At 37.6% G+C, this 17215-nt stretch overlaps 1 protein-coding gene across 2 annotated transcripts; it reads right to left on the reverse strand.

Moving 5' to 3' along the window:
* Positions 1 to 242: 242 nt before the first annotated feature.
* LOC121323246 (E3 ubiquitin-protein ligase rnf168-like) lies at positions 243 to 10656 on the reverse strand. 2 transcript variants are annotated; one of them, XM_041264189.1, is made up of 7 exons: positions 10409 to 10656; positions 6415 to 6725; positions 6026 to 6102; positions 5220 to 5387; positions 4867 to 4973; positions 4480 to 4564; positions 243 to 2612 (listed from the first exon to the last, which is right to left on the reverse strand). In XM_041264189.1, the coding sequence occupies exons 2-7, from the start codon at positions 6716 to 6718 to the stop codon at positions 1695 to 1697; spliced, it is 1659 nt and encodes a 552-aa protein (XP_041120123.1). In that variant the 5' UTR covers positions 6719 to 6725; positions 10409 to 10656; the 3' UTR covers positions 243 to 1694. The 2 variants fall into 2 exon arrangements, with proteins under 2 accessions (XP_041120123.1, XP_041120124.1); XM_041264190.1 differs by lacking the exon at positions 10409 to 10656 and adding an exon at positions 8712 to 10036.
* Between the last annotated feature and the right edge of the window lie 6559 nt (positions 10657 to 17215).

Consider the following 17215-nt stretch of genomic DNA (forward strand, 5'->3'; position numbering starts at 1 on the left):
CAGGCACATTTAGCTATTAACTGAAATAGTCTCTCAGATATAAGGCTCTGACAGTGTGGCTGCTGCAATAAATAACTGCCAAAGGAATTCATTATTCTTGTGCCTATGATCAAACTTGGAAACAGTACTGGATCTTCTGTGAGAAGCCTTTCATTTGCTAAAATAATAAATTAGTCTGATTACAAGTGGAACCTTCTCATTTATCCTACAAGGCAAAATAAAAGTTCAGTATTTTTGTTTGGATGAACATTTTTATTGCTTTTCATGTAAACAATCAAAATGACAATGTAAAGACTGAAATGTAAACTTCCATAAGTCTGCTTACTGTAAATAGTTTATTACAAGTGAAGAGATTTGATTGCTGAATATTCCTCATATAGTTAACTGTAAAATGTACAAAGCACATTACAACCAAGACAATATATATATTATAAACTGGTGTTGATGTTCATTTGAAGTTTACAATCCCAAAACTGTTAAACTTAAAAGAAATACAAACTTACTGTTAAATAACACAAACCCGTTGAAAATTGATTCAAAAACCATTAATATTGATGGGTATTGCAGACCATGCTTTTTAAGTGGTTCCCTGTGCAGTGCAAGTATATAGACACACAGGCATTGTAGTTGACATTTATTACATGTGTCCTAGTTCAAGGTTTGAGCTATTTTGTTGCTATTGAGAAAAGAAACAGGTAATGTAACTGAACTACCAAGAGACTGACAAAGTGTGATTATATAAGAAAAATGGGTCAAACTTTGCATTGAAGCAAATGTTTTTTTTTTTTTCCAGACCAACCCAAAACAAGTATTGAGAATTTTTACAAAAGTACAAACAGTGAACATTTTATTACCAACACAAGTTCCTACTGATTTTAAATGTTTAATAATACTGAAATAAACGCATAAACTTCAATGACAAACGCCTCTTTTAGTATTACTCAGTATACCACCATTGAGCGTTTAATAGTTACGAATGACATTTTTAATGTCAAAGTTTTTGTTAAGGTTTTCAATAGTAAACTTACTGTACATAAAAAGTGGAGATAAGAAGGACAGTCGTTTATGAGTAAACTAGTGTTTACAAGTCAGAGATGGACAGGGCCTGCTCCAAAAAATTAAAACATGTTTAGTTTCATAGCAAGGCAGTTTAATCTGTATATGTTCAATTCTGTGGACCTTATAACTTTACTTCAAATGTCCTCTCAAAGTGTCATAGAAGCACTTATACCTGCCCCAGTAATGTAATATTATTCTTAATAAAATTATAGGATTTGATTGTTGAATCCCTCCTTTGATGTCCTGTTTTATGGTATGGTCATACAGATTTCTAACAGTAAAATAATTATACATGGATCATGTTATAATTGAAATGCTGTACCTTTAGTTACCTAATTGTAAAGTGTGTTGAGAGAATGCTGAAGACACCACATTTGTATCTTTCTTAAATGTTTAGTTTAAATGAGCTTCAGCCAAAGCGCATAGTAGTTAAATGCAGCTTTGGCGGCTACCAAATGTTAAGCAAGGACATTATATGGAGGTAATTTAGCAGAACAAAAACGTTGAGGGAAAAAAACAGCTAAGTATCAGACTTTATAAAAACCTGTAGTCCAGCTGTTGGGTCAAATAAGTAAAGCAAGATATCTCTCGGTGATGTGTTAACGCTGTAAAGGACTGTTTTCCCTGGGAGACCTTTACTTTACGTGGTTTTGGAACACCTTGGTTATGGTCATCTGTTTGCCATATATCTGCTGTTCTGCTGATGACCCTGAACTGCTGCTCACACCCTTCTGACTGCCAGCTTCTTCTATTGGGATCGGAGTAGTAGTCAGCATGCTCCCACTGGGTCGATTTGCAGGCAATGTTGTCTCCACCTCACCTCTCACAGTAGAGCAGGACCGTGACCAATTCCTCTCTTTACTACATGATGCTCTCTCTTTAGGCAGCTTAATGCGGAGCAGGTAGCCATCTGGAGAGTTTTTCTTTCTGTTCACTTCTTTCATCTCCTTGTTCAGCTGCCTCTGCAACTGCAAGGCCAAAAGTCTGTCTGTTTTCTCTTGCTGCAGTTTACTGAAAAAATCATTCTCCAGCTCTTTGAGCTGCTGCACGCATGACGCATCCACAGAGAACTCTTCCCCTTCGGGAGGATCACCCTCTCCTGATAACACTTTCAGTCTCTTGCTTTTGAAGTTGCTTTCCGAGTCAGACTCGCTTGGATACGTCCCGTTGCTGGTATCTTCATCACCTGTTCTGCAGTTTGAATGGCTGCTTCTGTTTCTCGGGTGCACACCAGAGTTTTCACTTTCATCTGTGCTTGTAGGCATAAGGAAACACCTGTCTTTGTCACTGGTACTTGTATTTATTTTTTTTGCCGCCTTAGGGGCATTACCTAGAATGTCTAATTTGTGGTCTGTCTCTCCAAACTGTGCAGAATCTGCAAAGCTGACAATGTCTGAACAATCATTGTGGTGACAACTCTCGCCATGAAAAGATAACTTTGGTAATGGTAACTCTGCAGGTTGTTCAGAAAAACTTGCACCTTCTTGGGGTCTTAAAGTTAGTATTCCATCTTCTATCAAAACAGTCCCACCAAGAGCAGCTGAGATATTTTCCTAAGTACAAAAACACAAACAAATTATGCACATGCATTCTCAGTGGTTAAAACCAGTTGGTTAACACTACTGCCTAGCTTTATAGTTCTTTGTTAATACACTGTATCATGTTACAGTATGTTTACCCTGTACTGCCAAATGTTTATTTAGACAACATTGCATTTTGATGTTTATATATACATCACTGTAGCATGCCCCATACATTGGTTTCAAATGGTCTGGTAGGGTGCAGTTGTAGAGTATTAAGAAACCAATGTTTGGGGCATATACAGTGGCTCTCAAAAGTATTCACCCCCCTTGGACTTTTCCACATTTTATTGTGTTACAATATGGAATCAAAATGGATTTAATTAGGAGTTTTTGCCACTGAACACAAAAAGATTCATAATGTCAAAGTGAAAAATAGAAATCTACAAAATGTTCTAATTTAATTACAAATATAAAACAGAAAATAACTTTGCTATGACACACCTAAATAAGCTCTGTGCAACCAATTGTCTTTCAAAATCACATAATTAGTTGAATGGAGTCCACCTGTGTGCAATTAAGGTGTTTCGCTTGATTTCAGGTTAAAAGGAGGTCCCACAGTTGGTTAGTATATTTTCAAACAAAAACTGCATCATAAAGACAAAGGAACATTCAAAGCAAAACCGGAATAAGGTTCTTCAAAAGCACCAATCAGGGATAGGATATAAGAACATTTCCAAGGAACTGAATATCCCCCGGAGCACAGTAAAGTCTATTATTAAGAAATGGAGAGAATATGACACATCTGTGAATCTGTCTAGAACAGACCATCGTCAAAAAGTATCCGGGCGAGAAGGGTACTAGTCAGGGAGGCCACCAAGAGGCCTATGGCAACTCTAAAGGAGTTACAGTCTTCCATGGCTAAGCTGGGAGACACTGTGCATACAGCAACAATAGCCCGGGTGTTTCACAAAACTGGCATTTATGGGAAAGTGGCAAAAAGAAAGCCATTGTGGAAAAAAAACTCACATCAAATCTCAGCTTTTGCCAGAAGGCATGTGGGAGACTCTGAGACCATGTGGAAGAAGATTCTATTGGCTGATGAGACCAAAATAGAGCTTTTTGGCCTCAACGCTAAGCGGTATGTTTGGCGCAAGACTAACACTGCACATCATCCTGAGAACACCATCCCTACCGTGAAGCATGATAGTGGCAGCATCATGCAAAGGGGATGCTTCTCTGCGTCAGAGCCTGGAGCTTGTGAAGATAGAGCAAAGTACTGAGAAATCATGAAGGAAAACCTGCTGAAGTCTACAAGAGTCCTGGAGTGGCCCAGTCAAAGCCTAGACCTCAATCCAATTAAGAATACGTGGAAAGAGTTGAAAATTGCTGTTCACCAAAGGTCATCATCCAACTCGACTGAGCTTGAGCAATTTTGCAAAGAAGAAAGGGCAAAAATTGCAGTGTCCAGATTGATTCAAGGGGGTGAATACTTATGAAATCAATTATTTTCTGTTTTGTATTTGTAATTAATTTAGAACAATCTGTCAATTTTATTTTTCACTTTGTCATTATGGACTTTTTTTGTGTTGATCAGTGGCAAAAACTCCTATTAAATCAATTTTGATTCCATGTTGTAACACAATAAAATGTGGAAAAGTCCAAGTGGGGGTGAATACTTTTGAGAGCCACTGTATATGGTACAGCATTTCCAGATTATAGTTGATTATTTAATCCTATATATTCGTTAGTAGGTGGCTGATCCATTTGCAAAGTCATTCAAAATTAAATATAACTTGGTATATAATTCAAGGGGAATATCACCTCTTTCATATAACAATATACTTATGTCAATATACATATGGACAAAAAAAAAGGTTATTGGCAGATAAGAATGTACCTTGTTAGCAGAAAGGCTTGTACATCTGCTAGTTTCAGCATGTATCAAAGAGCTTGGCATTCGGTTTGAAACAGGAGAAAAGTATCTGAAAATAGACCAAAAAGACACTTAACAACATGTACAAGTCAAAAAAGTTTCAATTTAACACTATAGTTTAAATCATCCGATAAAAGCCTGGGGAGGTTACAGCTCATAGGTACACACCTCGCTTGCACTCATGATGACCAAACTGTCAACAAATTACAACTTAAATGAAGGTCATAAACGTCAGTTTGAGTCATTGTAATATACGTATACACTTGGTAAGGTCTGTGTCAGCACTTTCCTTTCTCAATCCCATCTTTTCTCTACATGCTCCACCCCTGTACATATAACTGCAAAACTTACTTCTCAATATTCCCTAAACTTGTTGTTTTCTTCTTCTTCTTTCCTGAGGAGTTCTGTCTTGATATTTCTGTAGAAGGCCCATGGGTTTCTGAAAATTGATTTGTATTCTAAAAGAGAAATACAAATAAATACATAAACTATTTTGAGGTAGGTTTTAGGATGCCTTTATGCTGTTAAAAGCTTTTTTGTGTGTAAAAACTAAAATCTATACTTGAAAATACTGCAGAAAAATTACTGACTGCAATACAGTTCCTGACCAAGAAAGGACCATCCCAATGCGGCAAGGTTGCTGTTTTGTGCTATTTTCCATTCAAGCTGACAGAATATGAAAAGGCAATTCTATTAAAGCTCACTAGTTCTTCGACGAGCATCTGGGCCAATCTTGCATCATTTTCCAGCTGCAGCTGTACTGCCCTCCTGCTCTCCTCAGCTCTTCTCTCCTCATCCTCAGCTAGCTGTTGAATATACTCTTCGCTAGCTCGCCTCTCTTCTTCTTCCAACACACGTTTTTCTGCTTCCAGCTGAAAATTATTTAAACACAAATAACATACCCCACCACGTTTACAAATAAAATAAAGTTGAGGTACGGTGACCAACATCCACTGTGTGCACATGTACTGGAAAAACAGCTACAATTCTACTATTTCTAATTGTTCTATTAAAAGATATAAATTAAAAGTAGAGATTCGGCTTTATAATAAAACTAATTATTACATCATAAGCATAAAATGAAAAACATGCTAAAATGAATTTCACACTTTGACGAAAGTATTTGGCCACTCTTACATTAGTATTTTGTGTGCCCACCCTTTCCTTCCTTTACAGCTTGCAGTCTTTTGGTATTTTCAAACCAGTTCCTGGCATCTTTCTGGAGAAATTTTGCCCATTCAACACATACAGCTTTGAGTTCTGCAGTTGACTGGTTTCCTTTTTGCAAAAGCAGCTTTAAAGTAAATTCATCTTTTAAGTAAATTCAAACATCTCGATGGGATTCAAGTCTGGGGATTGAGATGGCCAATCCATAACTCTAATCTTCCCTTTTCAGAAATTCCTTTGTACACTTCATAGAATGCTTAGGGTCATGCTTACAATATGAAATTAGTTTTTGCATGTTATTAAATACTTTTGTCAGTGACTGCATATATTTGGCACAATGTACCTTGCTTTTCTGGTCCTCATATTCCCGTCGCAGCTCTCCTGGTTTACACAGTTGAGGCTGAGGAATTAGTGCATTCACTGGGAACAAAAATGGAAATGTTGTTACTCTTGTTTCTCAGTACAATTTTATTTCAGCAAGAAAACAAAGGACCAGGAGCTTTGAAGTGCTTATAGCTTAAGGACTAAAACCCAATTACATGACAAAATAATTTATTTAAAAATAAGGAAAAAAAGTTTCTACACCTATGTTAAAGTTTAACATTATTTAAAAGAGTAGCCAAGTCTGCATGTGACAAACACAGGTTAAAACAGGACTTGGCTGCAACATGGGTCAGTCATGTTCTCGTTTGTTTTATTGTGACAGGGTTTGTGATTGGCAGAGAAACTCACAGATGGGGTCATCCTGGTCCTGTCCGCTGAGCCGACGCTGGCAGTGAACAGGGAAGGCTTTCTGCACCCTCTCCCACATCTCCTCGTTCACCAGGGTCTTGTTGCGGGCGTGCAGCCGAGCCCAAGTGGACACCCTTTTCCGGCATAGAGGGCAGCACAGGTTCGACTTGTCCACAGTCTGCTGGAAGCAGGGCTTACAGAAGGTGTGATCGCAGGGCAGTGTAACCGGCTCCAGGAAAATCTCCAAGCAGATCGGACAAATGCAGTCCGCTTGAGACAACTCGTCCAGTGACACTTGCGGCATCTCACTCCTTGGGAAAATATTGCAATTAGTTTGTTTCCTCCATATGCACCAGTAAAGGCGTTTCGATCTTCCACTATCTCAACAAAACTGGTAGAATCAATGCACATTAGACAACTCCAACTTTAGGTTTTGTTTCCGTTGCGGTCAATATGTTTGAAGCACAGGTAGAAAGATAAAGCACTGAACTGTGTTGGATTCTGCGAATCCTATCGTTTATTACTTGCTGTCAATTACCTTACTGATGGTTAATAATACATATTTATCTTTACATTTATTTAGGGTTATCTATTTAATATTCTGCTTTAGTAGGTTAACAATAAAAAAAAAAGGGTATTGACGATAGTTATGAGGGAACCAAACAGTGTTTCACTGTGATGACAGGAACCTGTTCTGTGCTCATTGGTGTATGAGCAACTAACCTGTAGAAGACCAATCGGATCAAAAACGCATACCTAGTACATGTATTGATTTGGACCAATCAGAATTCATAAAATGTGTTTTAAATAAATGTAAATTAGCTATGTCATTTTACAGTAGTACCTAGTCATGCTGAAGTAGTCACTTGTAATGACTTCCCATTCACAGCGTAATTACAAGAGTAGCCAATCACCTTTGGGATTACATCAAGAATAAGGAAGTTAGAAAATACCGCGGCAAAAAAAAATTCTATCATGCAAACATAGATTTGCCGAGTAATGCCGATTTGGGGTTACCAGGCGTCTCAGGAGAAATTAGAATTTCAGTTTTTCAGCCCAGCTTTTTTTGTCCTGGTCGGAAACATTAAAAATGTAAAATGTTCCCGGATTTGCTATTGAACTTTTTTTTTTTTTTTTTAAAAACTACGTACAAAACTGTTATGTTAACACAATTTTATGGATTATGTGTTTCACAATCTGTTTAAATATCCTGGACCATGTCTATATATTTTTTTTTTATTATTATTATTTTAGACAGATGACAAAAATAAAAAATAACTATCAAAATAACACCTCATGAAAGACTTAATGTTTTTTTTTTTTTTTTTTTTTTTTTTTTACATTTACTACTTTGCAATTATCAAAACACAAAATGCTGTGTAGTATCCAATAATTATTTGAAGCGAGCTGAACTTCAAAACCCATTTACACAAACATACAGTAATGATAAGTGTCAGATTTTCTTTATTGCTGGTGTTCCTTCGTGAGCGATAGACACCCACCATGTTTCAAAAGTCTGTCAGGCAGTATTCACAGTAGACGTGAGGTTGAGACACTCGACTTCTTTTAATGAATGGCCATTCTGTCGTAAATTCCTCTCGATATTTCGGACAAGACAGCCTCCACCATTTATATGGAGGAGATATTTTATTTTTGTTTGATTTGCAATTCCTATTTTAATAACTGATCAGTAAGGGTGGAGCTTTGTCAGGGAAATGTATACTAAAAATGACAGAGCAGTCACGGTAATTTTTTTCAAAACCAGAGAAAGCAGAAAATGGTGTCACGGGGATGAAAATTAAACTTTTTTTAAATACAATACCTACCTAAGCATAAAACGAGTCTGTCTATATAAGTAGTAAAAAAGTAACATTAATCGAAATATTTGTTATGTTTTTTCACAACATCCGGTTCAAGTTTTAATCCTGTAATCGGTAAAGTTCACATCACATGCAACTATTAACAGAAATGTTGGTTTTACATAGCATTTGGTGCGGTTTCTACAGAAGCAAACATTAAAAAAAATACATTTAAACAGACTTTCTCGGTGTGTGCATCTGTTGCTTTTGCTGTGGTAGTCTGCAGTTATTTTATGTTTTGGTTTGTTTGTTTTCATATTATTCTGAAACACGTTGTTCGTTTGAAGCCTTTCTGGAGCGCCGGTTATGCCGAAGTGCATGTTTGTATGCAGAAAATGATTACAGCAAGAGCTGGGAATCTCGTTTCCATGATTTTCCAGAACTGGTAAATATCGCATTTCATTTCACTGACAATTTCGTAGAAAGCACGGTACTCACGTTGTGCTACACAATTGTCTTCAGACAGTAGAATGGATTTCTCAGCTATAATGAGATACTTCGCTTGATTTGGGTCAAAGACCCGGCATGCATTGAAACATGTAGCTGCAGGTTGACACAATCGGGCAGCAGAGTTGCAACTGCATGTATGTTTACATTATCTGACACCCCTAAAAAAAAACTGTGCAAACGGCTACATTGCAAAGTAAGGCAACCGAACTAGTTCAACACCATTCGCTAAACTGTGAAAAAAGCGTTTTTATTTCAGCCTTCCTAAAAAGGCAACCAGGTAAACTCTCGATTGATCACGAAGGCGACATGTGCGCAGTTGTTTCTAAGGACCCCTAAACTGGTTACTATTAAGCCACCCGGCTCAGAGCTTTTAGTGTACAATGACAATGTACTGTGTGTACTTTGTTAATATTGTACCGCAGCTGGTAAATCAGTGTATTCAGTGCAGTTGGTATTATGTTTATTTTAAACTGTACTGTAAAGATTTTACCGTCTCCTCGAGTTGATAGTGTTGTAGGGATTGTGGTTTTATGTTTAAAAAAAAAAGTTCCCTAGATGCCGCTTGACTTTGAAACAGTGTCACACCCACCTTAACTTTTCTGTTAACATGCAGTCCAAAAAAAAAAACATTTGCAGTCGCTGTCTTCTCATCAAGGTTTGCACTGCTGAGAGATCAGTAGGCGGGCACTGCATGTCTTAAAACGCACTCGATTGGCTATTTCTATGTAATACTTTGCTTCTGTTAACTAATAGGATGCCGTCCAAACTGATAAAGAAGAAGCGGGTATTCAGTTGTGGTGGTCACATCCTTACCTCCTATCGTTCCAGACTGAGCCCAGAAAATGTTAATATTTTGGTGTTTTTCCATAGTAATTTGAAGTAAAAAAGCAGCATTACTTTGCCGAGCTGGAGTGAACACTACAGCCATCTTCCCACTAAAAGCAGTTTTAAAACAACGATCAGGGTAACTAGACGATGTCTATTGCCCATCTTCCCTAATAAATCCATGTGCTACAGCCATCTTCCCACTAAAAACAGTTAGACAACAATGATCAGAGTAACTAGGCAGTGCATATTGGCCATCTTCCCTAATAAATATTTTTGTAATACCAGGTGCAATCTAAATACAGTTAGAAAACAGTGATTTGTGGTGTTCTTTTGTGTGACAGAAACTAGGCATTGCCATCTTGTGAATGGGAGGACTTACTGCAGGCAATTATCCCATCTTCCCGGTCTTCCTTTACCACACGAATCTGGTTCTCACAAAACATACTTTCTCCACTCATATTTGTACATTATTTATAAACAACATGTTACTGGCACATTTTCCAAATTCAAATAAGTTACTATATATATATATATATATATATATATATATATATATATATATATATATATATATATATATAAATTAAAAACCGAAACAAAAAACGCGTTGTTCTCCATGTATACCTGCACAGCTTAAGTATATAAAAATGTATCCAGCATTACTTTGAAACTACTTGGATGTAACGAAAAAGTTTGGACACGACACCAAGCGGAAATTAACTGAAGAAAGGTGTTCTTTCTTTTAAAAATACTAGTATTCAACTTGTCAAACCTTTCCTTTTTTTATTTTTCACAGATTACAGTAGTGTTAAGTAATATTACATGCAACTCAAATGAGTGGAAACCGTGGTGCTTACCTTCTCTCCTAAGGCATAAATACAAAATACCCGCGCACTGAACTGACGTTTAATCCACCTCTTCAGCTCACAGGAAAAAACAAAACACACGCAGATCAAATTTACAGGTGTGTTTTACCAATCTTTTTTTTTTTTATAACGTGAAACTAAATGATCTAATCAACTTCATGTTTTAAATATAACTATATGTTTAAATATATATAAGCGAAACAACTTCAACGCCGTTCCTTTCCCTCAGAGTTGAACGTATCAGTGCGCATGTCTAAACAGACCGAGTCACTTCAAGACTTCTTTTTAGGTTTTGTTGGCGCATGCCATCTAAATAGAGTATATATATATATATATATATATATATATATATATATATATATATATATATATATTATATATTTCCTTATAGCTTCTCCCATTTCCCTGTGCTTCTTATATATTTTAATATACATTTCTTTCTCCATTTGTCTTTCTTCATTCTACCTTCAAAATGTAATTTGCTGATGTTACTTCAATTTCTATATACTTTAACTAACTATTTAATATATTTCTTTGCAGCAACCTTTGTCGTTTGATTTCTCACTCCAACCTGAGCAGAGTTGTAAGCACTTGCTCCGTTATCATGAGAATCTCTTTCGAGACGGATTTGGTTGGTAAAATACCTCGCTATTCCTCCTCGGAAGCTGGCTTTCTTTTTCTTCAAGTAGTACTATATCACACGCCTGTGTGGTTTAGGCAGCCTAGAAGCAGCGGCTGCTGTTTCCAGCATCATCCATTTTGTATTAGTCTTTGAAAGATTGTTTTTGTGTTTCGGTACTTGGTCCGCATTCACGTGTTGCGCCAAACCGAGGTCTGTGGTGTTGCTGTTTAAAAAAAAAAAAAAAAAAAGTATTTCTAGTGTGCCGTGCCTCCTAGCTCTGGCTCGGTGTCTTATAGCACATTAACCCAGTGCATAGCACGTTGGGCCTTATTTGGTGGTACAGAGCACTCCCGTGCATAGCACAGTGTCTTACCCCATGCTCAGTACAGGTGCATTGCAGCCTTTATCCACCAATACACCATTTCCTCACCATGTCGTTCCACTATTGTGTGAGATGTGTGGCCAGCTTCCCTACAGAGGGTGGCCACAAAACATACGTCCAATGCCTGGGCACTGCTCATGCTCAACGAGCTCTGGCAGATCCCACTTTTTGTACGGTGTGTGCTATATTTCAGAAAAGGTCCAGGCCTAAGACAGTAGGCCATGTTGAAGGTCGTTCCACCTCCACTGGCTTGAGGAGCGCCTCGCATGAGCCACCTGCGAGCCGCAGTGTTCGATCTGTTTCTCACTCTCCCGAGCACATTACCAAGAAGCCCAGGCACTCTTTCGGTGTGGATGTGTCAGCCTTTGGACACAAATGAAACAGCTGGCAAGCATGGTGACAAATTAATAATGGTTGCTGGAGCGCCTTGTCAATATGGTAACTCCCCCTGCACCAAGCCAGACCTCCTCCCTTCCAGGGGCTCATGAACACCTTGATTTCTGGCCCCGCACAGGTCTCTGTTCTGGCACAAGAATTGGATACTTTACGCACAAAGCACACAATTCGCCTTGTAAAACCCTCATGTCAACAGGAGGGTTTTTATTCAAGGTATTTTCTGGTACCAAAGCAGGACAACGGGCTCTATCCCATTTTGGATCACAGAGGCCTGAACATATTCCTAAAGGAGCGGAAGTTCAAAATGCTACCCGTCACATTCTCCAATCTGTCTGGCTAGGCAACTGGTTTGTGACCATGGAACTCCGGGATGCATTCTTTCACATTCTGATATATCCTGGCCACAGAAAGTACCTCAGCTTCTCTTTTCAAGGCAGCATGTACGAGTTCTGTGTTCTGCCAAGTGCATGGACGCAGTTCTGGCATCCCTGCGGTGTCCAATCAGGCTGTGGGCCTGCTGTCGAGGGGCTCCTTGTCACGTCGCGTGGCACCTGCACCCCCAGGCAGTAGTCATGATTTGGCACAGGTTCAGCAGTGCAGCAGTCTACCTGTTTGCCTCAGAGAAGTCCACACATTGCCCTCTGTGGTTCTTGAGTCAGAGAGGCGGGGGCCCTTTGGGAATCGATGCCCTTGCCCATAGCTGGCCACAAGACTTGCTGTATGATGTACTGATGAGTGACACACAGGTCCTGTTTTTGGGACGGAACCCCATACCAGTCTTGCATTTTCATTGGTCCTTGTCTGTCGGAGTAATATGATGTCACCATGAGTAGATGAATGGATGGATTGGAAGGATGTTAACATAACATTGTGATTGGAGAAGAGGAGAGAGATACAGTTATGGGTACATGTTTTGCATCATTCTATATAGCAGACAAATTGTGCTTCATAAAGTTGAATGAAACCTAACAGAATAATGAAACTTTAATTGAATCTCAATACCACTTTGTAGTTGTCCATATACTTAACGAAAAACTGACAAAAATTGAAAAATGTGATATTTTAAAATCTAGCATGAAATAATGTACTCCTATGTGACCTTCTTTCTATATTCCCTGGTTCCTTGCTTTGCAATGATTTATTTATAAATATTTATTAGCAGTCATTAAGTATATTCCAAAACCTCCTGTCTATAATGTATTGTTTTGTGTCACGATTACACAGCCCATTGAGGAACCAAGGAAAACAGCCACTTCAAATAAATACAACTAATACAGCCCTGCAGAGCATTGGGCTCCTGTTTAAATCACATTGCTGGTATTTAAATAATGTTTTCCACGTGTTTTTTGGTATCCAATAATTTCATGGTGTAAATCTGAGTGATGGCAAATCAATGACATCATTTGGATGCAAACTGATGCAGGATATAGTTAAAATGACTGACCTAGTGTTTTAAACAGTCTTTATAAAAGAAAGCTATAAATAAAAATACAAATAATATATTTATAATCATCAACCAGATTACATTCATTTATAGATTTGTCAAATGTAACATCTATCACAAGCATACTTACAGTACAACCACACGCAATCATTCCTGTCTATCAATCATTCCTGTGCAATTGACAATATTGGTTTCCAATGTCCCATTACACATCAAAGGTATGTTAAACGGACATTAGATATTCATTTTTAATGATACTGAGCAATCTGTTCTCAATGTATGGTTAACAAAACGTTTCTTTCCCTTGAATCTGTAGGCATTTAATACACTTTCAATACACACAAAAGTCTCTGTGGAGTCTCTGGATATACAGGAACACAAACTATGACTGGTGTGAATAAAGACATAAAAAGCATGGAGGTAAGGCTTCATGACAGCTCCAGGCTGTGAGATGAGAGGAAGTGTTTGTTGAAGCCAGAGGTAACTGTGTTCTGTGTTCTTCTGAACCCTCTCAGGATGGCTGCTGGTCCTCTGGGATGGGGGGTTTAGTCCTGCGCCATTCCTCCGAGTTCTGGTTGCTGGTCTATCTCTTCAAAAAGTGCTTTTCCCAGACCCTGCAAGTCAAGGCAAAGTGATTAAGAACTGAAAGTCACTGACTTACCAAAACTTTAATTGAATTGCCAAAGCTTTAAAAACATTTTCTTATTGGTACAGGTAACAACTTTATTTCAAGTCCCTTATCAGTTATATTTATAGACTTTGTTTTCACTCTGTAACTGACACCACACTATAATTTCACTCCCTGTGCAACAAATATTAGGATCCCACCTGCAACTGTAAAGTCCCTTTGTTGCACATAGGTCGGGTCAGATGGGATCCTAATAGCTGCTGCACAGGGAGCGAATCTACATTTTTGTAGCAGGATAAATGGGCTGACGATGTGAAAATAAAGTCATGAAAACTAAAGGAAGAAAAGTGCTTATTACCCCTTTTAAAGAGGTTATATAACCAATAAAATAATTACATTAAAATTACATGTCATGCTCAAAACTTGATTTGGTACCGGATATCATTTTCTATGTTATATGACACAGCAAAATATGAAGAACGTTTTTTATTATGATTTAAGGGCTGTCATTCAAAACTGGACAATACTTAAAAATGGAAATGTTAAACACCCCAATACACACACATACACACACACAAACAATTCACAAAGCTTAAGCTCATAAGTGAAGTCTGTTTTTATTAATTAAATAATGTTTTGATATCCAGAACATATATCTATGCTATTTTTAAGAGGTCAGAAGTGTAATCAAACTAAAACTGTATTTAAATTTACCCGAGCTTTACCCAAAGCTTTAAGAATTGGGCCCTACATTTCAAGTACAAAGACAAAAACTGAAATTTCATATATTCTAGGTCCCATTCTCTCATCCACCATCATTTAGAGTTAAAAATCTGTTTTCAAAATCAGCCATACACAAATTGGCAAATTTTACCGCTCTGGGAAATTATATGTATTGTTATCTGGGTGCCACAACAGTGAACAACCAGCAACGTACAACCATTGTACTATATTCAGGGGTGAATTCCAAAAACTGACAATTGTCTGACCATGCTATTCTACACATAGGTATTGTGTTTAAATTGATCCCAGTCAGCACAGGGTAGTACAGATTACCTGGTTCTCAGCCAGGGCCTCTGGCCATGTAGTTCTCCCTCTTCACCTTGATCTCCACTTCCTCTGGGATATCTGGTACAATCAGTCAATCACACGACCGATGAAGAACACAGTGTGCTGGGTGAGCAGGGCAGGAAAACGAACATTGAGGAAAAGAAGGATGTTAAACACACTCAATATAGTTTTGTTCATGTAAATGCATGGGTTATTTTTACCCATCCACTCTTGTCCCAGTCACATTAAAATGAGTCTTCATGAGTATGGACCTTACCTCAAAAATAATGATGAATCCCAACTGAATCGCCAACAAGTAGAAGTAGGTTGGCGAATAATCCCCATTGACTTATCTGTATTCTCTGTACCTGGTGATTTCAAACACAGGGTAAACAGTGGCATCTTTCATTAGCCAGCCAGCTGCTTCTCCTATTGACTGATATGATTTCAGCCAGTAACGTGATCCAGAAGCTGAAATGATTCAGGACGTACAACGAATATACTTAGAATAAGGCATAGAAACTGAGAACTTTCTTTAAGTTAAAGCAGAACCACATTTCATATTATAAAATGAAAATAACTGTTTGATGTGACGTTTTTTTTCTTCTTCAAAACTGCACATTTGAGACCTACTGTATATAACTAGTAGACATGCACTACAGGCAAGTTTTGATCTGGTACCATACATACCAAAGTACTCCGTTTTCTAGCAGGTAAAAAAATAAAAACGTGTATCTTGCAAAAACACACCCATGAGACCTACTGTACAGTGCAACATTAAGTGAATAACAGGAATTTTCCAGCAGAATTCCCACATTGCCTACAATATAATCCCTTCAGATAAGCATTAGACAGAGCAGCACTGCACACTTCTCTGTAAATAAAAGTACCCCTCAACCAAACTGAAGAACCTTACCTTTCAAAACTGCTTGCAGGTTCAACTGGCTTGCGCCTGTCTAACTTCAAAAACATGAAAACCCATTTCCTGCCACTCTTATGGAAACACTTAGGGAAAGCTGTTCAAAGCTAACATTACCCACTTGGCCCAGCCAGCCAACCAGCCCTGCCCTTGTTTGGAGTGAAGACAATGTTCTCCAAGGGAAAGCGAAACCTTCCCAGCAATATCATGAAATGGGAGGAACAGGCTGTACGCATACCGGTGACTTTGATAGTGGGAGCACCGGTCTACCAAGAGAGATATAAATAGTAACTGCATTTTATGGATTACATATTTTGCTAATTATGTTTTATTTTGATATTGGATTGTTTTCTATGCATAACTCCATAATGTAGTAATCTTCAACTGAGAGGGACTAAACTATTTAATATCCATCATGTTTGTATTGTTTCTGCTTTGAGCATCCCTGATTCTGTTCTGAGATTGTTTTGCTGCTTTTCCTTTCCAGCAAAAATGTCTTTCCTACGATGAGGTATATACATAGAGTATTTATAAGGATAAATTTTATATAGTACACACATATATATATATATATATATAATATATATATATATATATATATATATATATATATATATATATATATATATATTTCTTAACTGAAGGACTATCTGTAAGAGATTGGCCTGATTGATTTTGAACATTGATTTTGTCCTGATGCACTTCCTCAAACAAGAACAGTGAATCAAACATTTCTCGAAATCACTTGCTGCAGCTCCACCTGCTGTTCAGAATGAATATCTAAAAAAGGGCCTGTAAATCTTCAAAGCTGCATTTTCAATGGTAGTGTTCAATTTAAAATCTACAGAATAGTGCTTCTTGTTTTTAATCAGTTCAATGTATATTAACAAAATAATATTTTTTAAATTAATATTTTAAGTTTTAAGGACTTTTTTTATGTGAGAGGTGGAAGGATATTTAATAAAAAATACTTTATGTTTTTACTTTTTAAAAAAAATGTATTTACTTGATCCATTTTATAGCGTAATAAGGCACCGAAGGGTGTGTGACATACTCTAATATCCACACACCCTGGCCAATTAAAGCCACTCGGCTTCACCTTGACTTGTCTCGCACCCAGGGCATGCAGATATTAGAGTACATCCCACACCCTGTTGTGCCTTATTGCTTACATATAGTATATACTTGTTTTATTGTTGGTTCAAATTTTTTTTTTGAGCAAGAGTGCCTTCTTCAGTGTAAATGGCAGAATAACACAGACAAGAACAATGTGAAAATTCCATTGGGATATAAACCTTAATTTTAAGGTCATCACTGCTGGACACAGAGACAACATCAGAACCTGGCACAGCTGGGG

This window comes from Polyodon spathula, chromosome 11, assembly GCF_017654505.1.
Source record: "Polyodon spathula isolate WHYD16114869_AA chromosome 11, ASM1765450v1, whole genome shotgun sequence".
Classification (NCBI taxonomy): domain Eukaryota; kingdom Metazoa; phylum Chordata; class Actinopteri; order Acipenseriformes; family Polyodontidae; genus Polyodon; species Polyodon spathula.

Excerpts from the sequence above, each read along its gene's own strand:
- LOC121323246 (XM_041264189.1), bottom strand. The coding sequence starts at position 6,718 with ATGCCGCAAGTGTCACTGGACGAGTTGTCTCAAGCGGACTGCATTTGT. Across the intron at positions 4,974-5,219 it reads AGATGCTCGTCGAAGAACTA|AATACAAATCAATTTTCAGA; the intron begins GTGAGCTTTAAT and ends TTTCTCTTTTAG. Across the intron at positions 2,613-4,479 it reads CAAGCCTTTCTGCTAACAAG|GAAAATATCTCAGCTGCTCT; the intron begins GTACATTCTTAT and ends TTTTGTACTTAG.